This window comes from Palaemon carinicauda, chromosome 44, assembly GCF_036898095.1.
Source record: "Palaemon carinicauda isolate YSFRI2023 chromosome 44, ASM3689809v2, whole genome shotgun sequence".
NCBI classification, from domain to species: Eukaryota; Metazoa; Arthropoda; class Malacostraca; order Decapoda; family Palaemonidae; genus Palaemon; species Palaemon carinicauda.
In genome coordinates this window covers 10,709,611-10,731,846 of record NC_090768.1, presented here as the reverse complement: position 1 = coordinate 10,731,846, position 22,236 = coordinate 10,709,611, and the positions used below count along the sequence as shown (strand labels likewise).

The window sequence follows — 22,236 nt, the reverse complement described above, 5'->3', positions numbered from 1 at the left end:
TATATATATATATATATATATAAATCCTCGGACAGCTGTTAGCGTCAGGTTCCAATTCTTTTTATGGGCTCTCGTGACATGGTTGGTTTCGACCTGGCCTTTCATTAGAAGGGGCTAGCGTTCGATCCCAAGTATGAGGTAGAAATTTATTTCTATTTGAACACGATGTTGTGTTGATATTTATCCATATTGACTCATTAGGGGTAATTTGAATGAATTACTACCAATTGTGTCACGTGGTGGCCCGGGGAATTGGGTAAAACTCGCTGGTAAGAGACTGATGTCTCGCCAGGTAAATCCTCGGACAGCTGTTAGCGTCAGGTTCCAATTCTTTTTATGGGCTCTCGTGACATGGTTGGTTTCGACCTGGCCTTTCATTAGAAGGGGCTAGCGTTCGATCCCAAGTATGAGGTAGAAATTTATTTCTATTTGAACACGATGTTGTGTTGATATTTATCCATATTGACTCATTAGGGGTAATTTGAATGAATTACTACCAATTGTGTCACGTGGTGGCCCGGGGAATTGGGTAAAACTCGCTGGTAAGAGACTGATGTCTCGCCAGGTAAATCCTCGGACAGCTGTTAGCGTCAGGTTCCAATTCTTTTTATGGGCTCTCGTGACATGGTTGGTTTCGACCTGGCCTTTCATTAGAAGGGGCTAGCGTTCGATCCCAAGTATGAGGTAGAAATTTATTTCTATTTGAACACGATGTTGTGTTCATATTTATCCATATATATATATATATATATATATATATATATGAGCTCGCTCTCTCTCTCTCTCTCTCTCTCTCTCTCTCTCTCTCTCTCTCTCTCTCTCTCTCTCTCTCTTTTTTTAGCTTTAGCCAGAGAAAAGCTGAAAAAAGAAAATTTTTAAAGGCTGAAGTTATAGAGAAGTGGAAGGAATTGGAAATGTAAATCGGTAAAAAGAAAAGAGAAACAAGTTTGATAAGTTATGTAAGCAATTAAAGAGAGAGATGGAGGGATTATAATTTATGATGTCTGGTATTATAATTCCTGAGAGGGAAATCCATTAGATCATGGGAATTGTTTGGAAGAAACTCTACAGGCTTTTGGTAATATAGATTACTCTAACTTTATTAGGAGCTAGTTGATTTGATAGAAACTCCAGTATTGTCGCTTGATCTGAAAAAAAAAAGGCAAAAAAATACAATAGGCATTCCAAGGAAATTGGACTACATGGCAATATAGTATAGGGCCTCTGAGCCAAAACCAATGTCATGTGTGTGATAGACTCGCCATCCACCAATAGTTTCCAACAATAAAGAGTTATACAAGTATCAACACTGTTGGATGGGAAATTATTATATAAAAACTTATTTTTGCTCGCTCACTTGAGGTTTCGTGGTGTTGGAGGCTCAGAAAAGTGGGAATCGGAAGGGCTGGACTGAATTACATCTTTACACATCAGTGGTGTGTAGACTACTAGCCTCCTGCAGGCTGATAACCTTCACATTCTTGACAGCTGATGATTTATGAGGCAAAAACATGTCTTTTGACTTACATTGGGGGTCGAGGTCGACCCACCACACATTCAGGGTATTGATTAAGAGTGTATAAAGGGTTTGTAAGTGTGTTAGGAAGGTTTATAAAAGCTTAAGTTTTTATAAAAAATGCAACTACTTTCTAGATTATTGAAAAAAAAATACTGTAAATTTCTGTATCAACTTAGTGGTTTTTCAGCTATTGCAAGGGAGCCTGAAACGCAATACCCATGATAGTCGAGGGGTTACTTATTTATGCTTGAATCCAAGTTGTTGTCCATTGCCAGTGTTGAAAATGAAGTAGAATTTATTCTTTTCATTGTTATTGATGTATATATTTTCTTTTAATCTCAGGAGGGAAATTGGTATGGTGCGTAGAAAACTGTCACTTAATCATCATAAGTCGGCTTACTATGATTCTGATGACGATACAGACAAAGATGATTCTGGTAAGAATGAAATAATTTATTATTTAATTACTTTACTGTACTAGATTATATAATTTTATCTGACATGAAAAAGTTTCTCTTCTATGGCTTATATTCAGTTGCTTGTACTTCAGATTTATTTACTAGTCATATCTTTTGTAACTGTTTACAAGTTTTGGTTTTTTCACTTTCAATTTGGGCTTTTTTCTCATTTTTTCTGTTTTAATCTATTAAGAATTAATTATATTTTTTATAGATGTATTAAGAAGAGTAATGTCAGTAAAAATGATAAAAGCTGTAGAACACTTCACATTTCATTGTTTGTCAATAGTTGATTTAATTTTTAATTCGTTTGTTTACTGAAGCCCAAAAAAAAATAAGTTGAAATTTTTTTTGATATCCCATAGATTTTTCATTCATTTCCAAATCTATTGTAGTATCATGTTTGAATCAGTAGGGGTTTATTGTCTAAAGAGTACTGTATTGATATGTTTTGTTAGTGAATACCAAATAACATTACTTTTCAGATGTCGATGACAGCTCTGTTATTGATGATGAAGCTGAGCCTGGTGAACCTGTTCGTCCAAATACTCCACCCCCTTTGTCTTCCCAAATAGTTGGGACACATCTAAAGCATCATTCAAACTCTTCATCCCCAATTACTTCATTAAGGTCAACACCATTAATGGTTTCTTCCCCCAGAAATAGTCGGGCACCTAGAAGAATTGGAGTTAAAAGTGCTTCCAAGGTATGTCACTGTCTTTTTCTTTTATCACCATGTCATTAGGTTGTCTTTTATTTATATAGTATTTATCTTAATTTCAAGTCCACCCATTTTTATTAGTATTTAATTGATATTATACCTTGGCACAATGGATGTGAACCAATCTGTGTAGATGGGAATGTAGTAAAACTGAATTCATGATTTATATTTTCATGGCTTCTTTGGTAGAATCCTATTTTGGATTCCCATGATTTCAGGTCTCCATTATCATGGGAGCATGCTAGCTTTATCTCATTCTTGATATTCTCATATCATTGAAAGCAGCATAGTCTGTTTATGTATGAGTCCTGTCTGGCCTCATTGGCAACACTACACTGTGGCCCGTAATGTGAACTATAAAATGACTCGCTAGTTCAAAGGAAGAAAGGAAAATCACTGTTTTACAAACTGTTATCATAGAAATAATTGCCATCTCTGACTTATTCTGTGGGAAGAATCAGGAATCTTTCAGGAAAGGTTTTTATGACCAGAACTTCACAAAGTGTAATATTATATGTAAATCTATGTTTCGGGCTCCTCATTATATCGCAGGTTTCTGCGTGATGCGTGTTTGTTTGTTCCTACACAAATACAAACCTACAGTCTGGCCTTTGATAGGAGTATGATTTCAACGAAGATGGGAAACTCAGCTGTCGAGATTATAATGAGGTGTCGGTTGTTACCAGTAGGCGACGGGTAAGCCTCATCCCTCTGCTGGCTCACCATGTTGCCACTTTGACTTTAGCTACCGATGCTTACTGACATACTATCACGCCTGGCGCTTTAGCTAAAATTTAGAAGAATTAATTTTCTTCGCGTGTTGTTTTCAGAGTTTCTGTGAAGTGTATGAGTAATGAAGCAAAAGTAGGCATGTGGAAATACCCTGGAGTTAACAATCGTAGCTGCAGGGCTTCCATGAGTAAGTCATTGGTTGCATAATTGCTCCCAATCCAAGGTTCTTCCTTTGAGGAATGTAGGGAGTGGGTGTGCACCCAGTGGTAGATGAATAGCAGGAGAAGGAAGAAGTCAAAGCGCAGCTCCTTTCCTTTGGGTCTTCCTTGAAGTCTAGGAAGTTGGCTGGGTGATTACACCACACAATCTGCTGCATTTTTTTTGGTGCATTTATTTGCACCGCTTACAGTAGCTACTGGGTACATTGTGTTTTCGATGTCCAGTATTTGTATATAAATAATAGACAATATTTTACCTATTTTTTGCTAGCTTTATAAATTGAAATATGGAAAATCTTGATAAGCATTATTATTTGAAGCAGAGAGCTTATCATACGTTCCACGAAGCCCATATTGTTTAAAGTCAAAGTCAGGAGAGTCTCCTTTGGCTTCATTGTTCGTGTTATAAAGCAAATACTAAAGTTGGGAATAGACTAAACTTTTTTTTTTTTTTTTAGGCATATCTACCTACAAGTTACGTCATCTAGGTAGTGGTTTTTGTTATTACTGGTGAAGTTTCATTCAAAAATTACCATATTAGGTCACTAGATTGTTTGAGTGATTTGAACAAGTTCAAGCATATGAATATATTTCTTATGTTTGGTAAAATGAACTAATAAAATCAAAAGCATCATACTTTAAAGCAAAGTGCTCTTTATTCACTTTATTAAGGTCATTGTTTATGCTTTCATCATATAGGTTTCAGTCCAAATTTTATGAATCGGTTTCACCTTTGTCGTCTGTGTCATACAGTATAGCCAATACTAAGTTGGGAACAAACCGAACTCTATTATAGGAACGTTGATATACAAAGTATTGTAGTATCAGTAGTGGGTTATGTGGATTGCAGGTATTAGTGATATTTTGTTTGTTAACTACTGTATTGGCCTGTTAGGTTTTTTCTAAACAATTCGGGATCAAGAATGTATCTTATTGTTTACATACATTAAAAGGTTGGCCTAAGGAAATTAATCTTAATTGTTTATTTTCATAAAGATTCCTATTTATACTATGCAGTATTATGTGCCTTTTGCTTATGTATAATCTCACATGGTTGTAAATTGATGGTTCTTTACCACAGAACAGAGTTAAAACCATGAAAGTTGACCGGATTTTTGGCTTTTTGCATCAACTTTCGAAATGTACCATATGTTATTTGAAAAATTTCCAAATTTTATCTTTGTATAAAAAGAACCTGATTCATGAATTTTGTTAATTTATGAACAAACTATTAAAAGTAATTATTCAGAATAAAAGTTGTACTATAACCAGCATTATTTCATAATACTGTAAATCGATGAACATTGAGCATTAAAAGAAAATATTTAAATTTACAATCGGTAAGCCAGGACATTATGTTTCACCACATGAAAGTTTTGAATTTCAAAAGGTAAATTTTGAATAACTTCAGGATAAAAAACCTTTTCTGGTCCATTTCAGGCTTCATAACAACTGCTCTTGATACTGTTATGTAATTTCATAATAACAGGTTTCTTAAAGGTATAGTTGAATCATTGTCATTATTGTTTTTTTTTGTTTTCCTTTTTTTTTAAATTTAGTCCTTGCCTAGAATAATGGACACCATTTTGGAAAAAGTAGGAAACTGAAGATTTTAAAGTGACTTTGTCTAAAGGATATCTTTTTTTATTAATTATTAAATTGGTATGGCTGAATCAATAGACATCATAGTTCAAATGTTAATATTGATATATTGTTAGATTAACAATATATTTCACATTTCTCCAACATTACAAACTTCACCACTAACAATTATTAATGATCTGGAACTTACTTCAGTATTACACTATATTTTTATTCACCAACACTTACATTACTGATAAATTTACCCTATTACATTCTAATTCCTTGAGCTTTCATACAGGTCATATTGAGAATACAAACATTAGCAGCTGAAATATGGCCAGACATCGTTTCACAATAATTCCTTTTTCTGTAAAGCATGTGTTGTATGTGCCTCTTGATTTTCATCATCTAAACAATAAACTTCACACTTAATATCAGGCTGAGGGCTACTATAATACAATTGATCTAGATTTCACCTTTAAAATAATTTTCAAACTGGTTTTGTACCAGTTCAGTGTATTCTCACTAAAGAAGGGATGCTGCTTCATCGTTTTAGTAAACTCCCATCTTCTTAAAACAAGTTTAAAATAGAAGTGATAAACTATTCCAGTCAATTTTTCATAACAGAAAAGACTAGTTATTTAATACTAGATTATGGCTACCACAAAGGTTGGCATTCTTTGTCAACCGAACATAAAAAACTAAAGAAAAACCGAAATAAAAATAAATCCTTGAAAATTAAAAAATTTGAGAACTCTTTACTTCAGGAATGTGAAATATAATTCACTGCTTTATCATCCCTACAATGTCTCACTGGGGTTTTCTTCATCAAAATTAAAAATCTTTTGCATTCAACGACATTCTTTAGCAATGTAAATCTTGATAATTTCATTAACAAGTTAACTAGTCCTTTATTTATTTTCTTTTACTTTCCAGTAGCATACTTAGTACATGAGGCAGTTTCCTTGCTTAACCCCCTGATCTAATTCATGATGGTCATCTCCTAACAGCATCTTTTCTATTCTGACTTACTTTCTCAAATCTTTATAAATTATCTTGACAATTTTCTTTCAGAAATGGCTTTATTTATTAATATGCCAAGTATATCTAGTAATTTATCTTAATGGGAGAAAATTATCGTTCATATAAATAGTACGCTAGACAGGCTTATTATATAATTGAATTCCTAAGTCATTCCAGGATTCATTCCCAATATTTTCAAATAATTCTTTCAAATTTTTAATATAGATAAAGGAATTGGATTCATTTGATTCACTCAGATTCTCACTTTTAGGTACAAACACTGGACTCAAGGAAACATCAGGAATACCAAAAGTAAAATAATCTACTGGTCCCAGACAATCATTAGAACTTCCTTGGGAACTGCTGTCACCAATTTACAAGGAATCTGTTAGTGTCTCTAAATCAGAAATAATACTTTTGAAGTTTTTTACAACTTTCATTGAATAAATAAACTACATCAGCCAACACTGAAGACGCTTAGATTATAGGTTATCCCCCTCTCAGATATTCTATGAATATAGTTCCTCAACTGCATGAACAATAGATACGCTTCAGTTCTCATATATCTCTGGAATTACAGTTTTACCACTTGAAATATCTGCACTACTATCCATTTAAACCTTTTTCATCCATGTTTTATTCCAAAATCCTACTCTCGGTTTACTCCAAAATCTTACGGAACTGTCTACGCTTAACCTGAAAAAATTACAGTCAATATCGGTTTTTTTCAACAAAAGTTTATTGTGCTAGGTGACATTGGACTTCATTTTAGCATCACGTGACATCGTACTTCCTGTTTACAATAGAAATTGCTCTATATTAAATGATAGGAAAGTCCCATTTCATGAACTTCAGCTTCAAACAATGATAAAGCATTCAATTTACTTTTTTCTTGAAAATCATGCCTTGCCTAATCTTTTTCTTCAGAAGGTCAATTTAATTTTTATCACTTATTACTATTTTTCTTTGAAAAACTACTCAATACTGTCCTATAAACTTGATAGGAACCTCAAATTCTTTTCCTGACACATTTCTACAAATTAAAAATACATCTGACTCATATTCATTGACAAGAATTTTATTTTCCGATCTAGTGGAGATAATCCGTGGAAACTTCATTACATGTCGGCCAGGGCACCAGCCACCCATTGAGATACTACTGCTAGAGAGTTATGGGGTCCTTTGACTGGCCAGACAGTCCTACATTGGGTCCTTCTCTCTGGTTACTGTTTACTTTCCCTTTGCATACACATACACTGAATAGTCTGTCTTATTCTTTACAAACTACCTTAACTATGGTAATCGGCTCTTCTATGAGGACACTCCAAAATCAAACCATTGTTCTCTAGTCTTGGGTAGTGCCATAGCCTCTGTACCATGGTCTTCCACTCTCTTGGGTTAGAGTTCTCCTGCTTAAGGGTACACTCGGGCACACTATTCATTCCATCTAATTTTAATGATGTTACTGTTCTCAAAATATTGTATTTTTCCTTGTTTTCTTTCCTCACTGAGATACTTTCCCTGTTGGGGTCCCTGGGCCAATACCATCCTGTTTTTCCAACTAGGGTTGTAGCTTAGCTAGTACATCATACATTTACCAAGGCACTTCCCCCAATTTTTTGGGGGTAGCTGACATTAAACAAATGAAACAAAAAAGGGGACGTCTCCTCTCTACGTTCCTCCCAGCCTGACAAGGGACTCAACCGAGTTCGGCTGGTACTGCTAGGGTGGCACAGCCTACCCTTCCACATTATCCACCACAGATGAAGCTTCATAATGCTGAATCCCCTACTGCTGCTACCTCCGTGGTTATCCAAGGCACCGGAGGAAGCAGCAGGGCCTACCGGAACTGCGTCACAATCGCTCGCCATTCATTCCTATTTCTAGCACGCTCTCTTGCCTCTCTCACATCTATCCTCCTATCACCCAGAGCTTCCTTCACTCCATCCATCCATCCAAACCTTGGCCTTCCTCTTGTACTTCTCCCATCAACTCTTGCATTCATCACCTTCTTTAGAAGACAGCCATTTTCCATTCTCTCAACATGGCCAAACCACCTCAACGCATTCATATCCACTCTAGCTGCTAACTCATTTCTTACACCCGTTCTCACCCTCACTACTTCGTTCCTAACCCTATCTACTCGAGATACACCAGCCATACTCCTTAGACACTTCATCTCAAACACATTCAATTTCTGACTCTCCATCACTTTCATTCCCCACAACTCCGATTCATACATCACAGTTGGTACAATCACTTTTTCATACAGAACTCTCTGTACATTCATGCCCAAACCCTCTATTTTTTTACTACTCCCTTAACTGCCCCCAACACTTTGCATCCTTCATTCACTCGCTGACGTACATCTGCTTCCACTCCACCATTTGCTGCAACAACAGATACTAAGTACTTAAACTGATCCACCTCCTCAAGTAACTCTCCATTCAACATGACATTCAACCTTGCACCACCTTCCCTTCTCGTACATCTCATAACCTTACTCTTACCCACATTAACTCTCAACTACTTTCTCTCAAACACCCTTCCAAATTTTGTCACTAATCGGCCAAGCTTCTCTTCCGCATCTGCAACCAGTACAGTATCATCCGCAAACAATAACTGATTTACCTCCCATTCATAGTCATTCTCGTCTACCAGTTTCAATCCTCATCCAAGTACTCAAGCATTTACCTCTCTCACCACTCCATCAACATACAAGTTAAACAACCACGGTGACATCACACATCCCTGTCTCAGTCCCACTCACCGGAAACCAATCGCTCACTTTATTTCCTATCCTAACACATGCTTTACTACCTTTGTAGAAACTTTTCACTGCTTTCAACAACCTTCCACCAACTCCATATAACCTCATCACATTCCACATTGCTTCCCTATCAACTCTATCATACGCTTTCTCCAGATCCATAAACGCAACATACACATTCTTACCTTTTGCTAAATATTTCTCGCATATCTGCCTAACTGTAAAAATCTGATTCATACAACACCTACCTCTTCTAAAACCACCCTGTACTTCTAAGATTGTATTCTCTGTTTTATCCTTAATCCTATTAATCAGTACTCAACCATACACTTTTCCAACTACACTCAACAAACTAATACCCCTTTAATTACAACACTCATTCACATCTCCCTTACCCTTATATAGTAGTACAATACACGCACAAACCCAAACTACTGGTACCATTGACAACACAAAACACACATTAAACAATCTCACCAACCATTCAAGTAGTCACACCCCCTTCCTTCAACATCACAGCTCTCACACCATCCATACCAGATGCTTTTCCTACTCTCGTTTCATGTAGTGCTCTCCTCACTTCCTCTCTTGTAATCTCTCTCTCATTCTCAGCTCTCATCACCGGCACCTCAACACCTGCAACAGCAATTATATCTGCCTCCCTATTATCCTCAACATTCAGTAAACTTTCAAAACACTCCGCCCACCTTTTCCTTGCCTCCTCTCTTTTTAACAACATTCCATTTCCATCTTTCACTGTCTCTTCAATTCTTGAACCAGCCTTCCTTACTCTCTTCACTTCTTTCCAAAACTACTACTTATTCTCTTCATATGAATGACTCAATCCCTGACCCCACCTCAGGTCAGCTGCCCTCTCTGCCTCACTTACCTTGCGCTTTACTTCCACATTTTTCTCTCTATATCTTTCATACTTCTCTACACTATTACTCTGCAGCCATTCTTCAAAAGCCCTCTTTTTCTCTTCCCCTTTTATCTTCACTCCTTCATTCCACCATTCACTGCCCTTCTTCATGCTGCCTCCAACAAACTTCTTGCCACACACATCACTTGCAATCCCAACAAAATTTTCTTTTACTAACTTCCACTTTTCTAAATTACCAGTTTCTCTTACTTTCACTGCGTCATATGCCATTTTCAACTTGATATTTACTTTTTACCCCTGGTTTTATTAGCTCTTCAACCCTCACTAGCTCCCTTTTACATCTACCTACTCTATTCCCCCACTCTTTTGCTACAACTAGTTTTCCTTCCACCAAAAAAGGATCAGACATACCATTAGCCATACCCCTAAACACGTGCACGTCTTACAATCTTCCAAACATTCTTTTAGTTATCAACACATAATCCATTAACGCCCTTTCTACCACTCTTCCATTTGCCATTCTTACCCATGTATACTTGTTTTTCTCTTTCTTTTTGAAAAAGCTAGAACTTATCACCATCTCTTGCTCAACACATATCTACCAGTCTCTCACCACTTTCATTTTCACCTGGTACGTCATACTTCCCAATGACACCTTCTACCTCTCCAGCGCCCACTCCAGCATTTATGTCACCCATGACAACTACATAATTCCTTCTACCCGCCTAGTTAATTCATTCCAGAACTCATTCCGCTCGTCTTCACTTTTCTCACAACCTGGTCCATACGCACTGACAAAAGCCCAACATTCCCTACCCGACCTAAGCCTTACCCACATTAACCTAGATGATATCTCCTTCTATTCCAGTACTTTACCTGTCATCCATTCACTCAGCAATAAAGCCACACCTTCTCTCGCTCTTTCCCTTTCAATCCCAGACACTCTACCAGACATTTCACCAAACATATCACTTCACCTTTCCCTTTTATCTTTGTCTCACACAAAGCCAATATATCTATCCTTCTATTCCTAAACATACTTCCAATCTCACATCTTTTACTCTCTATCGCACTACATCCACAAACATTCAAACACCCCAAAACTAGAGTGTGGGGAGCAGTTGCTCTCCTCCCAGCTCCACTTCTTTGATGTCTCACAGGATTATAATACTGTATCAGACAAAATTTATTTTGGAGGATTTTTTGTTTTAACTAAACATGGTGAGCTATTGTGCCAATCATTCCAGGAAATGAACTGATTTATTGGAAGCCTCATTTTCTTGAACTCTATTTTTCATTCATTTAGATATTTGTATTTTAAAAATGTACAAATATTTGCTGGTAATCTTCCTGTTTTATTTTTTTTTTTACAAAACTGACTGACCAATTGTAGATTAAGTATGCAAAGGGTGCCCTTCTAACCATACACTAGTCTGCGGTGAAATATTGGTTTGTCAGGAGTAACATGTTTGGTATCACTGTAATAGAATTAGCAGGTGATAAATTGGTTTCTGTGCTCTATTTATCAAAAATCGTAATTATTTCAAGTAAACATGTTATAATTTCTTGAATATTCTATCGTAGCTTAGCTAACTTTTTCTACTGCTCTAATACTAGAAGGTTTTGAATGGTAGTTGTAATCGGGTGGATATGATACCATTCCCTTTAATCTGTAAATTCCAAGCCGTTGAAATATGGTTCATTATTAGATAACTTTCCAGCAGGCAGTTTGATTAATAAGGTTTAAACTAGATATTTTAACAGATCTGTGATCTGTCTAGTTTTTTTTTTAATTAAGATACTATAATAATGTTTATACCAGTATCTAAAAAAGGAAAAAAGATTTACACCTAAAATCAAACTAATTATGATATTTCTGTCCGCAATGAGCAAATGGGCACTTACATACAGCCTTCAAAAAAAAAAAAAAATCAATTTAACAATACCTGGAATTAAAATATCAGCACCCAAATCCTTCCTAAATATTCCTTTGTTTGATATCAATTATCAGTCAAGGATGATTATCAATATATTCAAATACAGTAGTGCTTCGGTTTATGAGATTGTAAAAGCGAGCTGGTAAACTAAAACAATTTTTCGCATAGGAAATAAAGGAAATTAACTCGATGCATTCCACACATCCATAAGTACACATATGCAGTCATTTTGAAAGGTTTGTAATGGTAATTATTGAACAATTAATAATCTCTAAAACATGAAATGAATACTGAGATGGGAACTAGATGAAAAAGTTACTACATAACAACACACCCTCCTGTTCTCATGCAGTGTTGTGAAGGGTGTCTGCCTCATTTCTCAAGCTCACATGATGTATCACCTATGTGCTGTTGTCACTGTGGTTATTGATGGCTGGGTTGTGGCCAGATGTTTGTAGAGCTTCCCGGTTTGGTGCCTGGGGAAGAGATTACTGCATTATAGAAAAGCAATTGCAAAAGCAATAATCCTGCTTGTCATTTCACCCATCTATTGGGCTGCCAATTTATTTTTTTCTATAGGTCTTGCCAGCTGGTGTAGTACCTGTACAGGCATGCTTTTTTTCTGAACCTCAAATCATAATTACCCCAACACTCATTTTTTATTTTCCTTCAAAAGTTTTTGACCATTCCTTTTACAAAATGCTGTTATACAAACAGTATGATGATTTCATATGTCTCTTCCTTAATTGAAAAATTTTAATAAAATAAAAAAGATAATAACAAGGACTCATGCCTTTTTTGTTTGACCGACATACACCCAGTTGAAAACTGGTTGCACACAAAAGTTAGAACTATATATAGTGCTGATAAATCATCCTGATTTTACTACCTTTAGTACTCCTAGAATTATTATTACTACCTTAGTACAATATACACAAACTATGGTACCATACATTGAGCTAATGCTAACAAAATACAGTAAACTTAATTAACTGAAACCCAGAAAAAAAATCTGAAAATATTTTCCTGTCAATAAATTGTCCGTTTTGTGCGCCTAAGCATCCACCATTATAGTTAGCCTTCAGCACATAGCACTTTAGTAATAAAGATTTCTAACCTGTCAACTGGTCTTTTTAGGTTATTATACTTGGCTGGGTTTAAAAAGAAAGAATTCTCTTTATCAGCTAATTGCTAGTTTTAGCAGGCAACACACACACAGTATGTATGTGTATATGTGTGTCGTGGTATAACAATAAAATAATATCCAACAGATTTTTTAGATTTGAGAAGAAAGCCTTCAGAAGGATATTGGGAGTTGAATGGCAGGACAGGATTAGAAATGAAACTATGAGGGATTACTAGAGTGCCATATGTGGATAAGATATTGGTGAAGGGTAGATGGAGATGGTTTGGACATGCTCTTTGCACTTCCCAAGAGATTATTTCACCAAACTTTCAATTGGGCTCCACAAGGCACTAAAAGAGTTGGAAGGCCCAGGCCTGCATGGCTGAGGACTATGAAATCTGAAGTAGGAGATGATGAATGGAGAGGTATTGATAGAAAATCTCAAGATAGAGATGATTGACGAAATTTAACGGAGGCCTTTTGCGTCGATAGGCTGATATATATATATATATATATATATATATATATATATATATATATATATATATATATATATATGTGTGATAATTTTTGCACATTTAGACATGTTTTTTCATATTTCAAATAAGTCATATATTTTAATACATTAATGTCTTAATTCTCTTACTGACCTCTTGAGGCAAAATCATTCCAAGACGATAGCAGCTGACCAGCCGGGAATCAAGCCCTGGTCCAGGATGATTGTATGACAGTGACCGTACGTTTAGCTAAATGGTACGGTGTGTGTGTATATATATATACAGTATATATATATATATATATATATATATATATATATATATATATATACATACAAAATAAGTTTTATTTAATTTATTGTTACTCTACTATTTTACAGGGTGGTTTTAAAAGAGCTAGAGGTAGGGGTTTTATGAATCAGATTTTTACAGTTATGTAGATATGCGAGAAATATTTAGTAAAAGATAAGGATGTGTATGTTGCGTTTATGGATCTGGAGAAAGCGTATGATAGAGTTGATAGGGAATCAATGTGGAATGTGATGAGGTTATATGGAGTTGGTGGAAAGTTGTTGCAAGCAGTGAAAAGTTTCTTTCTACAAAGGTAGTAAAGCATGTGTTAGGATAGGAAATGAAGTGAGCGATTGGTTTCCGGTGAGAGTGGGACTGAGACAGGGATGTGAGATGTCACCGTGGTTGTTTAACTTGTATGTTGATGGAGTGGTAAGAGAGGTGAATGCTTGAGTACTTGGATGAGGATTGAAACTGGTAGACGAGAATGACCATGAATGGGAGGTAAATCAGTTGTTGTTTGCGGATGATACTGTACTGGTTGCAGATGCGGAAGAGAAGCTTGGCCGATTAGTGACAGAATTTGGAAGGGTGTGTGAGAGAAGGAAGTTGAGAGTTAATGTGGGTAAGAGTAAGGTTATGAGATGTACGGGAAGGGAAGGTGGTGCAAGGTTGAATGTCATGTTGAATGGAGAGTTACTTGAGGAGGTGGATCAGTTTAAGTACTTGGGGTCTGTTGTTGCAGCAAATAGCGGAGTGGAAGCAGATGTACGTCAGAGAGTGAATGAAGGATGCAAAGTGTTGGGGGCAGTTAAGGGAGTAGTAAAAAATAGAGGGTTGGGCATGAATGTACAGAGAGTTCTGTGTGAGAAAGTGATTGTACCAACTGTGATGTATGGATCGGAGTTGTGGGGAATGAAAGTGACGGAGAGACAGAAATTGAATGTGTTTGAGATGAAGTGTCTAAGGAGTAAGGCTGGTGTATCTGGAGTAGATAGGGTTAGGAACGAAGTAGTGAGGTTGAGAACGGGTGTAAGAACTGAGTTATTAGCTAGAGTGGATATGAATGTGTTGAGGTGGTTTGGCCATGTTGAGAGAATGGAAAATGGCTGTCTGCTAAAGAAGGTGATGAATGCAAGAGTTGATGGGAGAAGTACAAGAGGAAGGCCAAGGTTTGGGTGGATGGATAGAGTGAAGGAAGCTCTGGGTGATAGGAGGATAGATGTGAGAGAGGCAAGAGAGCGTGCTAGAAATAGGAATGAATGGCGAGCTATTGTGACGCAGTTCCGGTAGGCCCTGCTGCTTCCTCCGGTGCCTTGGATGACCACGGTCGTAGCAGCAGTAGGGGATTCAGCATTATGAAGCTTCATCTGTGGTGGTTAATGTGGGAGGGTGGGCTGTGCCACCCTAGCAGTACCAGCCAAACTCGGTTGAGTTCCTTGTCAGGCTGGGAGGAACATAGAGAGGAGACGTCCCCTTTTTTGTTTCATTTGTTTGATGTCGGCTACCCCCCAAAATTGAGGGAAGTGCCTTGGTATATGTATATATGTACTCTTACAAAATGTGAGTGTATATTTGTAAAGAACAGTAGTAAAAGTTTTGCTTAGTGATATTTTGGGAAGAGCTCCTGGAAGATCGTAGAACTGAATTAATTAGAGACTTTTTCACCAACTTTGAAGCCAACTAACTTTCTTGATCCCATTGTATAATAATTGATATATGGAATTTGGGCCATATCGTCCAGCACTGGTTCGGTAAAGCATTTCTCATTGAATGTGAGGGAAAACCACACAGTAGCCACCTGATGAGTACTGCTAGAAAGTTATTGGGACCTTATCGGCCTGACACTACAACATAGGTCCCATATCTGGTTATGACTCATTTTTCCTTTGCGTACATATACATCAAATAGTCTGGCCTATTCTTTCCACATTATTCCTTTTCCTCATACTCCTGACAGAACTAATATAACTTAAGAATTCTTCACTCATGGGTTAACTACAGTTCTACACAGTAGTTACTCTCCACTTGGTAAAGGTAGAAGAGACTTTAGTTATGGTAAGCAACTCTTCTTAAGGGGATACTTCAATATCAAACAAGTCTTGGGTATTGCCATATCCTTCCTTTCATATTTCCACTCATCATACCTGTCTAATCATTGAGTATCTGAACTTTATCAGCATCTAAAAGTTTTCCAATCACCAAACTTATCAAAGTACACTTCATTCTTCTTCAAATGATGATATTTTCCCAAATTGAATACTCAGACTTTGTAAACTTTGCTTCACTTAATCTAATAATGGTTGTTGATTAATATTTAATTTTTGACATTTTATTTCATATATCTGTCTATCATCAATTTCCCTTTTCCTGGGTTTGGGCAACATTTGATTAAGGTGTGGATTTTTTATTTTATTTTACTTAAAACAGCCTAGATGTATGGGCACCATCTACTATTTTCAGGAAATTATGAAACTAAGACATGAAACTGGCATAGTTTAAAGGACCCCTTCTAGGATGGCTTAGTTTAGATAGGGCCTTTTGTAGGTTGTAATTATTAATGTCATTGCAGGATCAAGCAGATGAATTTTAATATAATTTGATTGTTTAAAATACTAGTTTGCAAATGGTACATATACCGTATATTTTCGCGTATAAGACGACCTTTAGATGTAAGAAGGTAAAAAATTTATGGCAAATTTTAATGCATTCAGGTCATAGCTGTTGTATGTGATGACTGCTGAATTACAAACCATCTGTGTACAGGGTAGCTTTTTACAGCAACAGATATCTTTCCAAATATTGGTTATGTAATGAAGAAGATGAAGAAGATATTACAAGTGTTTCACTTACTACTGTATTCTTAGAATTTAAAAATAAGACAAATGTAGGCAATTTTATGTTCTGTTTTTCCTAATTTTATGTTCTGTTTTTCCTAAGTGTGCCTCCTTAAATGGAAACCATAGGTCTGTTTACGTTTCATCGCCAATCATAACGAACAAACGAACACATTTTCACGTCCAAGTGATAACTAATACTAATAGCTTTTAGTAAAAATGATGTTATTGCAAAACTCCTACGCACATCACTACAGGATTTTTTTCTCTCCCAACAATAACTAACTACAACTGCTAATGACAGTATGATAATTTAAGATGATTTTACTGTCGTATGATTGTTCTAAACTATTCAGCATCATCATCCAGGTGCCATATCCCCAAGGGTGTCGGTAATCATGGCTTGCCATTCCTCTCTCTTTTTGGCTTCCTGTAGCACCTGAGCTACAGATGTTCTTCCTCCAGTTATTCCTACCAATTCATCTATGTATTTTTGGCCAGGTCTTGCTTTCAACCGCCTTCCATCGAATTTACCAGTGAGAGAGTGATGTTTTAATTCTTGTCTTCTCACTTTGTGACCCACAAACAGCATTTGCCTACCCCTCATATAGGCTGAAAGCTCTTCCCAAACTCCCACCCTATCCAATACCTCATTAATTTTCCTCTCAGTTTATGACATTTTTAGTATTCTTCTCCAAAATCACATTTCTACAGCCTGTAACATCTCCTCGTCTGCTTTCCTAAGTACACAAGTTTCACAGCCATACAACAGGACAGACCAAACAAAATGTTTCACAAACCACCTCCTTAGATTTATTGATATTTTTGAGTTGATGACAAATGGTAATTATACGTTCCATTTCCAACATATTTTTCCCACTTGAGCTCTAAGCTAGTTGGATAGTATGATAACCTAAATTTTATTACTACAGTTATTACTCCCATAAGAATTATTTAAAGGTTAGAGAAAGATAAGGATGGCTGAAAAAGTAACCATTACTCAATGTTTACATTTTCTCAGCTTGACTTTAGTTAATAAAAGTTGATTTCATTGTCGTTATGGAACATGCCAATAATATGTAAGGTAAATATGGTTGGTTACTTTTATTATCAATTACCTTACCAAGGCCAAGGCTAGCCTACCAATAAACATCTGGAGTTCAAGGTATGATTTTCAGATTGGATGTACTGTATAAGACTATACCCAATTTTCAGGGGTGAATTTTAAGATTTAAGGGTTGTCTTATATGTAGAAAGATATGGCGGTATCACTTGCCCATCTTATACTGTACTTGTACATTACAAACTTGACTAGATATACAACAAATGGCCTCAACTTTCATCAGTATTATTAAACTTGTCTATATTTCTCAACACATTTACATCACTGGTAAACTTTCCATTTTACTCATCAATTCCTTGATCATTGGTACAAGTTATGTTAGAACTATAATCATTGGCTTCTACTGTATATGGTCAGACACATCATTTCACAATACCCATTTTAAAATAAAACTTACTTTTTGTACTTAACACTATTCACCCTCAAAACAACTAAACATCTCGCCGCTAATGTCTGCACTGTAATACAGTAGTCTTAAATTACACTGATTAAATCAGTTTGAAACTTTGATTATAACTAAGGCCTTACTGATATACAGAAAAAGGAGGTGCGCACTTTCGATGTACAATCAGCAACTTTTTTAGTTTAGTGCATTCACACTTGGAGAGGAACTCATTTACATGATTTCATTGTCTCCCATATCCTAGCACACATGGTTGGCATTGTAACCAACGAAAGGTGAAATGAAAAATGAACGAAATATAAAAAACAAACCTGAACAACAACTTTATTACACAATTAATTACGGTATATAACTTGTTTCATAGGTACAATATTTGATATATCATATCTGTTCTCCTGTAATAGTGGTCTCAGTTATAGCTAGCTTCCTGGATACATTTTCATTATCCTAAAGTAAGGATTCCATTGGGAATACAGAATTAGAAAAGGATTATTTGATTGGACTCATTTCCTGATATGGGTTGTAATAAGTTATCAATTATATTGTATATAATTATATCCTCTTACTTTTTTCTATATGAAAGTTGTAACTGGTTTAATTTTAAGAGTATATAAATATCACAGGTTATCTTGAGACCATTGCAAGAGAAATAAGAATTAACACGGAAGTAGGGTATTGTGCATAGGTTTTTTTTTAATTGACAGTGTACAGTAGATATACTAAATTCATGTTGAGGAATGGATTTGATTTATTCTTGAAGAGCTGAAATTATTGGGCTGCTTAATTGTTATCAAAAAATTTTTACAGTATATTATGTTGTTCATTTCAGACCGATGAAAAACAGCAAAGAATTGATAGTTTCTTCACACGAATTACTAAAACTCCTATCAGACCGCCTGCAGCTGAGCAAGAATCTGTAGCAGCCATTGCAGATGAAGCAAAAGCTACTAAACCCGATAAAGAAGGTATTGTATTCATTGAATAAGATTAAACATTGTTTACAAATATATACTGTTTTTAGCTCGTTAATAAATAAGCCATGTCTTCTCTGATTTCATGAAAGAGTCTTGCCATGCTGTAGGCATAGTAAAATACTATTGAAGTTTGTTATTTTTAATGAAAATGAAGGCATCATTTATTTGAATAGTGTTAATTGTTTAGGAAGGAAAAAAAGTTGTATATCTTCATCTACTTTTGGCCTATTTTCAAAAGTATAATTTCAACCTGCCTTTGATTGAGCTTTTTATTGTACACATATGGTGTTTAGTGGTTAGTAGATTTACCCTGGAAGGAGAGACATTGTTTATATTGTAGTCAATTAGTTACAGATTTTTTTTTTTTTTTCAATAATGAACTTGGTGCCTTTTTTTTTTCAATAATGAACTTGGTGCCTACAGGTAATTGATTTTTTATCAAGCCTCATATTTTCTTATGAATGATAGTTTTTAAAAAAGAGTTTTTTCTCTTTTTGAGTCTGCAAAAGTAGTCAAAAATAACCTTGGTGTTGTTTTCATTAATTTCTTATGTCAATTTATAAATGAAGATGACAGCGAAGAATGTTGACTTTCACAGACTCTGCGAAGGAAACTCCAAAAAAACGTGGTAGAGGTAGACCACCTAAACGACTTTGCATTTCTACAGAACAAACTGTGAATGCAACAACTAAAATAGGTATGTTTTATTTTTCATATTTAATGGAGGGAATTGAAAATTAAAACATGAAGGCAACCAAAATTATTTTAGCATCATAGTCAAACTTTTTATTTTATTGCAAAGATATGAATTGTAATTGTAAGCCTTGTATACCCATATCTCCTCATAGTCCCAAGATAGAGGTGTACCATTTTGAATGTTACTGCAGCAGGTCTTTTTAAGTTGCAGATGAAACTATTGTCCAAAGAATCAGTAACTGTAACATTCATCTGGCTTCCTTCTGGAAACTCGCTCTTGTCGACATCTATCGTTAAAAAAATTAAAGTTATCATATACCTCCACTCCTCCAATTGCCTCACCCCTATAACACACTATTCCTGATTATTTGGCTTAGTTATCTTAGCTTAATCAGGGATACTTTTTGTTGGTTTTTAAATGCCTTTGTGCATTAAATATTCAGATAGGTTATTACTAGTGTCAAGATCTTCCTTTTGTGTCACATGCCTAGGACAGCCATGTAACTTTAACAAATATGTTTAGGATGTACCTCTTTACCTGACAATTTTTTTGGAAGAATATGAGAAGGACTCTAAGCATTGAAAGGCCTTCCAAATCAGGAGAAAATTCTGAAAAGGCTAGGCAAGTGCATTTAAGGAGTGATGGGTTGTCAAAAGTTCACTTATTGAGAAGGCCAGCAGTCTTTCTAATAAAGTGGAAGTGTTCCTAGCCTAACCTGTCCAGATTCAAACTTTTGGCTAGCTTCTCTCTATTTTTTGCCTGCGGTTCTGGTCTACCATTTGGTAAGGGTTCTGATGGTTTCGTATTACTTTTAGACAAGTCTTAATCTCCAAATTTCTCCCAGATCTTTACAAAGCCCTCGCCTTTCTGCAGTCCAGTATTGTCTTTTAGATCATTGGTTTCTAAGATAGAAGAACGGATTTGAAGTTTAAATCCAAACCTTCCCTCCTTTGGCAGGATACAAGATTGAAGGAGCATTCTTACCGTGCTATCTTTGTTAAAGTGGCTTGTTGTATTGTGCCCTTAATGCCAGACACAGATTTTATGAGCATTTTTTCCAAAGCTCAAATAATTGCATCATGATACAGATGGCATTGACCACGTAGCTCCTAATGTGGATTGGTCACTAGCAGTTTTTGGCTGCCAAGTAGTTATCGATGATGGTGCTAATACCTCATAAGAGGCATGATTTGAAAAGTTACTAACTTTGTATGTAATAAAATTATAGAAGTAGGTTTTGAAATGAGTCATCACCCTCATATTTCTTGAACACTGGTAGTAGCCATCTAGCAACCAAACAGACTATTTATGGTTTATATTGAACGGACATCATTTTCCATTACATTATCCCTCAACTTTTTGAACCAGATGTTTTCCCTCAGTTGATTTTTCTATTGCTAGTTAAAAAGAATTCCTATACTCAAGTAGATACCAATTTAATTAGTATTCTATAATCTTTTTATCAATTTTCATCGCATATTTCCAACCAACAATTTTAAGTTTACATTCAGTGGATTGTCCTAACTAGCAAGTTAATAAACAACAGTTATAACTCTTTATAACTATTTGCTTGTGATATGTAAAATGTTTCCTTACTTTAAATGACCAACCATTTAAGGAATATTTTGCCTTATTACACATTCTTGCTGTGTACATATATATTTCTTATGCTTTGAATGTCGAGCTAACCTTGAATTTTTTATGATAATTATGCTATTGATCGAACAATTCATCAATAAAGAATAAGGAAAATATTTAACACCTTGCATTTGCATGGATGGCATATTGAATGACACCTCAGGCTATTACGTTAAACTGTTTACTGGGAAGGTTACTGGGTTAGTTAGGCACAATGACGAAGAATTGGGCTTAATTGTTTGACGTTCTGATAGGTATCCATCTAGATGTAATTGGGACTGAAATTTTCAATATTAAACTTACCCGATAATCATGTAGCTGTCAACTCCGTTGCCCGACAGAATTCTATGGAGGGATACGCCAGCTATCACAATACTAGAAGGGGGTGTACTTACCAGCGCCACCTGTGGCCAGGTACTCAAGTACTTCTTGTTGACACCTCCTCAATTATTCCTCTGTCGTGCTTCCGGCAAGACGTTCTGGGATACGCTTATGTTCTTGGAGTATTTTCACGACTTTGGTGAAGTATTTCTCTTTGATTTCGGCTGTCGCTTTACTGGAAACTTCTATATTAGCTTAGTTAGCTTTTGGAATTAATTTGATTAATTATGGTGACGAAGAGAGTATGAACTCTCTTTCACCTTTAAATGGCCGACCCTTCCCTTAGACGGAAGTGTTGGTGTCTAAGAGAGTATAGACTCTCTTTCTTAATTTTGCTTAACAAAAGTTATAGATTTATTTTATATCTCTCCGCCTCTTATAGGCCTCTTCGATTAACTTTCTTTTTTTTATAAACTTATTAAAA

At 35.7% G+C, this 22,236-nt stretch overlaps 1 protein-coding gene across 7 annotated transcripts in view; it reads left to right on the top strand.

Annotated features, from left to right (window-relative positions):
• LOC137634292 (peregrin-like) overlaps positions 1-22,236 on the top strand; it is a 228,618-nt gene that overhangs the window by 177,573 nt on the left and 28,809 nt on the right. For all 7 annotated transcript variants that reach the window (XM_068366626.1, XM_068366622.1, XM_068366628.1 and 4 more), the window contains 4 exons: positions 1,862-1,956; positions 2,463-2,683; positions 18,952-19,087; positions 19,695-19,793. In XM_068366626.1, the coding sequence (XP_068222727.1) occupies positions 1,862-1,956; positions 2,463-2,683; positions 18,952-19,087; positions 19,695-19,793 (551 nt within the window). The remainder of the gene's footprint in view (positions 1-1,861; positions 1,957-2,462; positions 2,684-18,951; positions 19,088-19,694; positions 19,794-22,236) is intronic.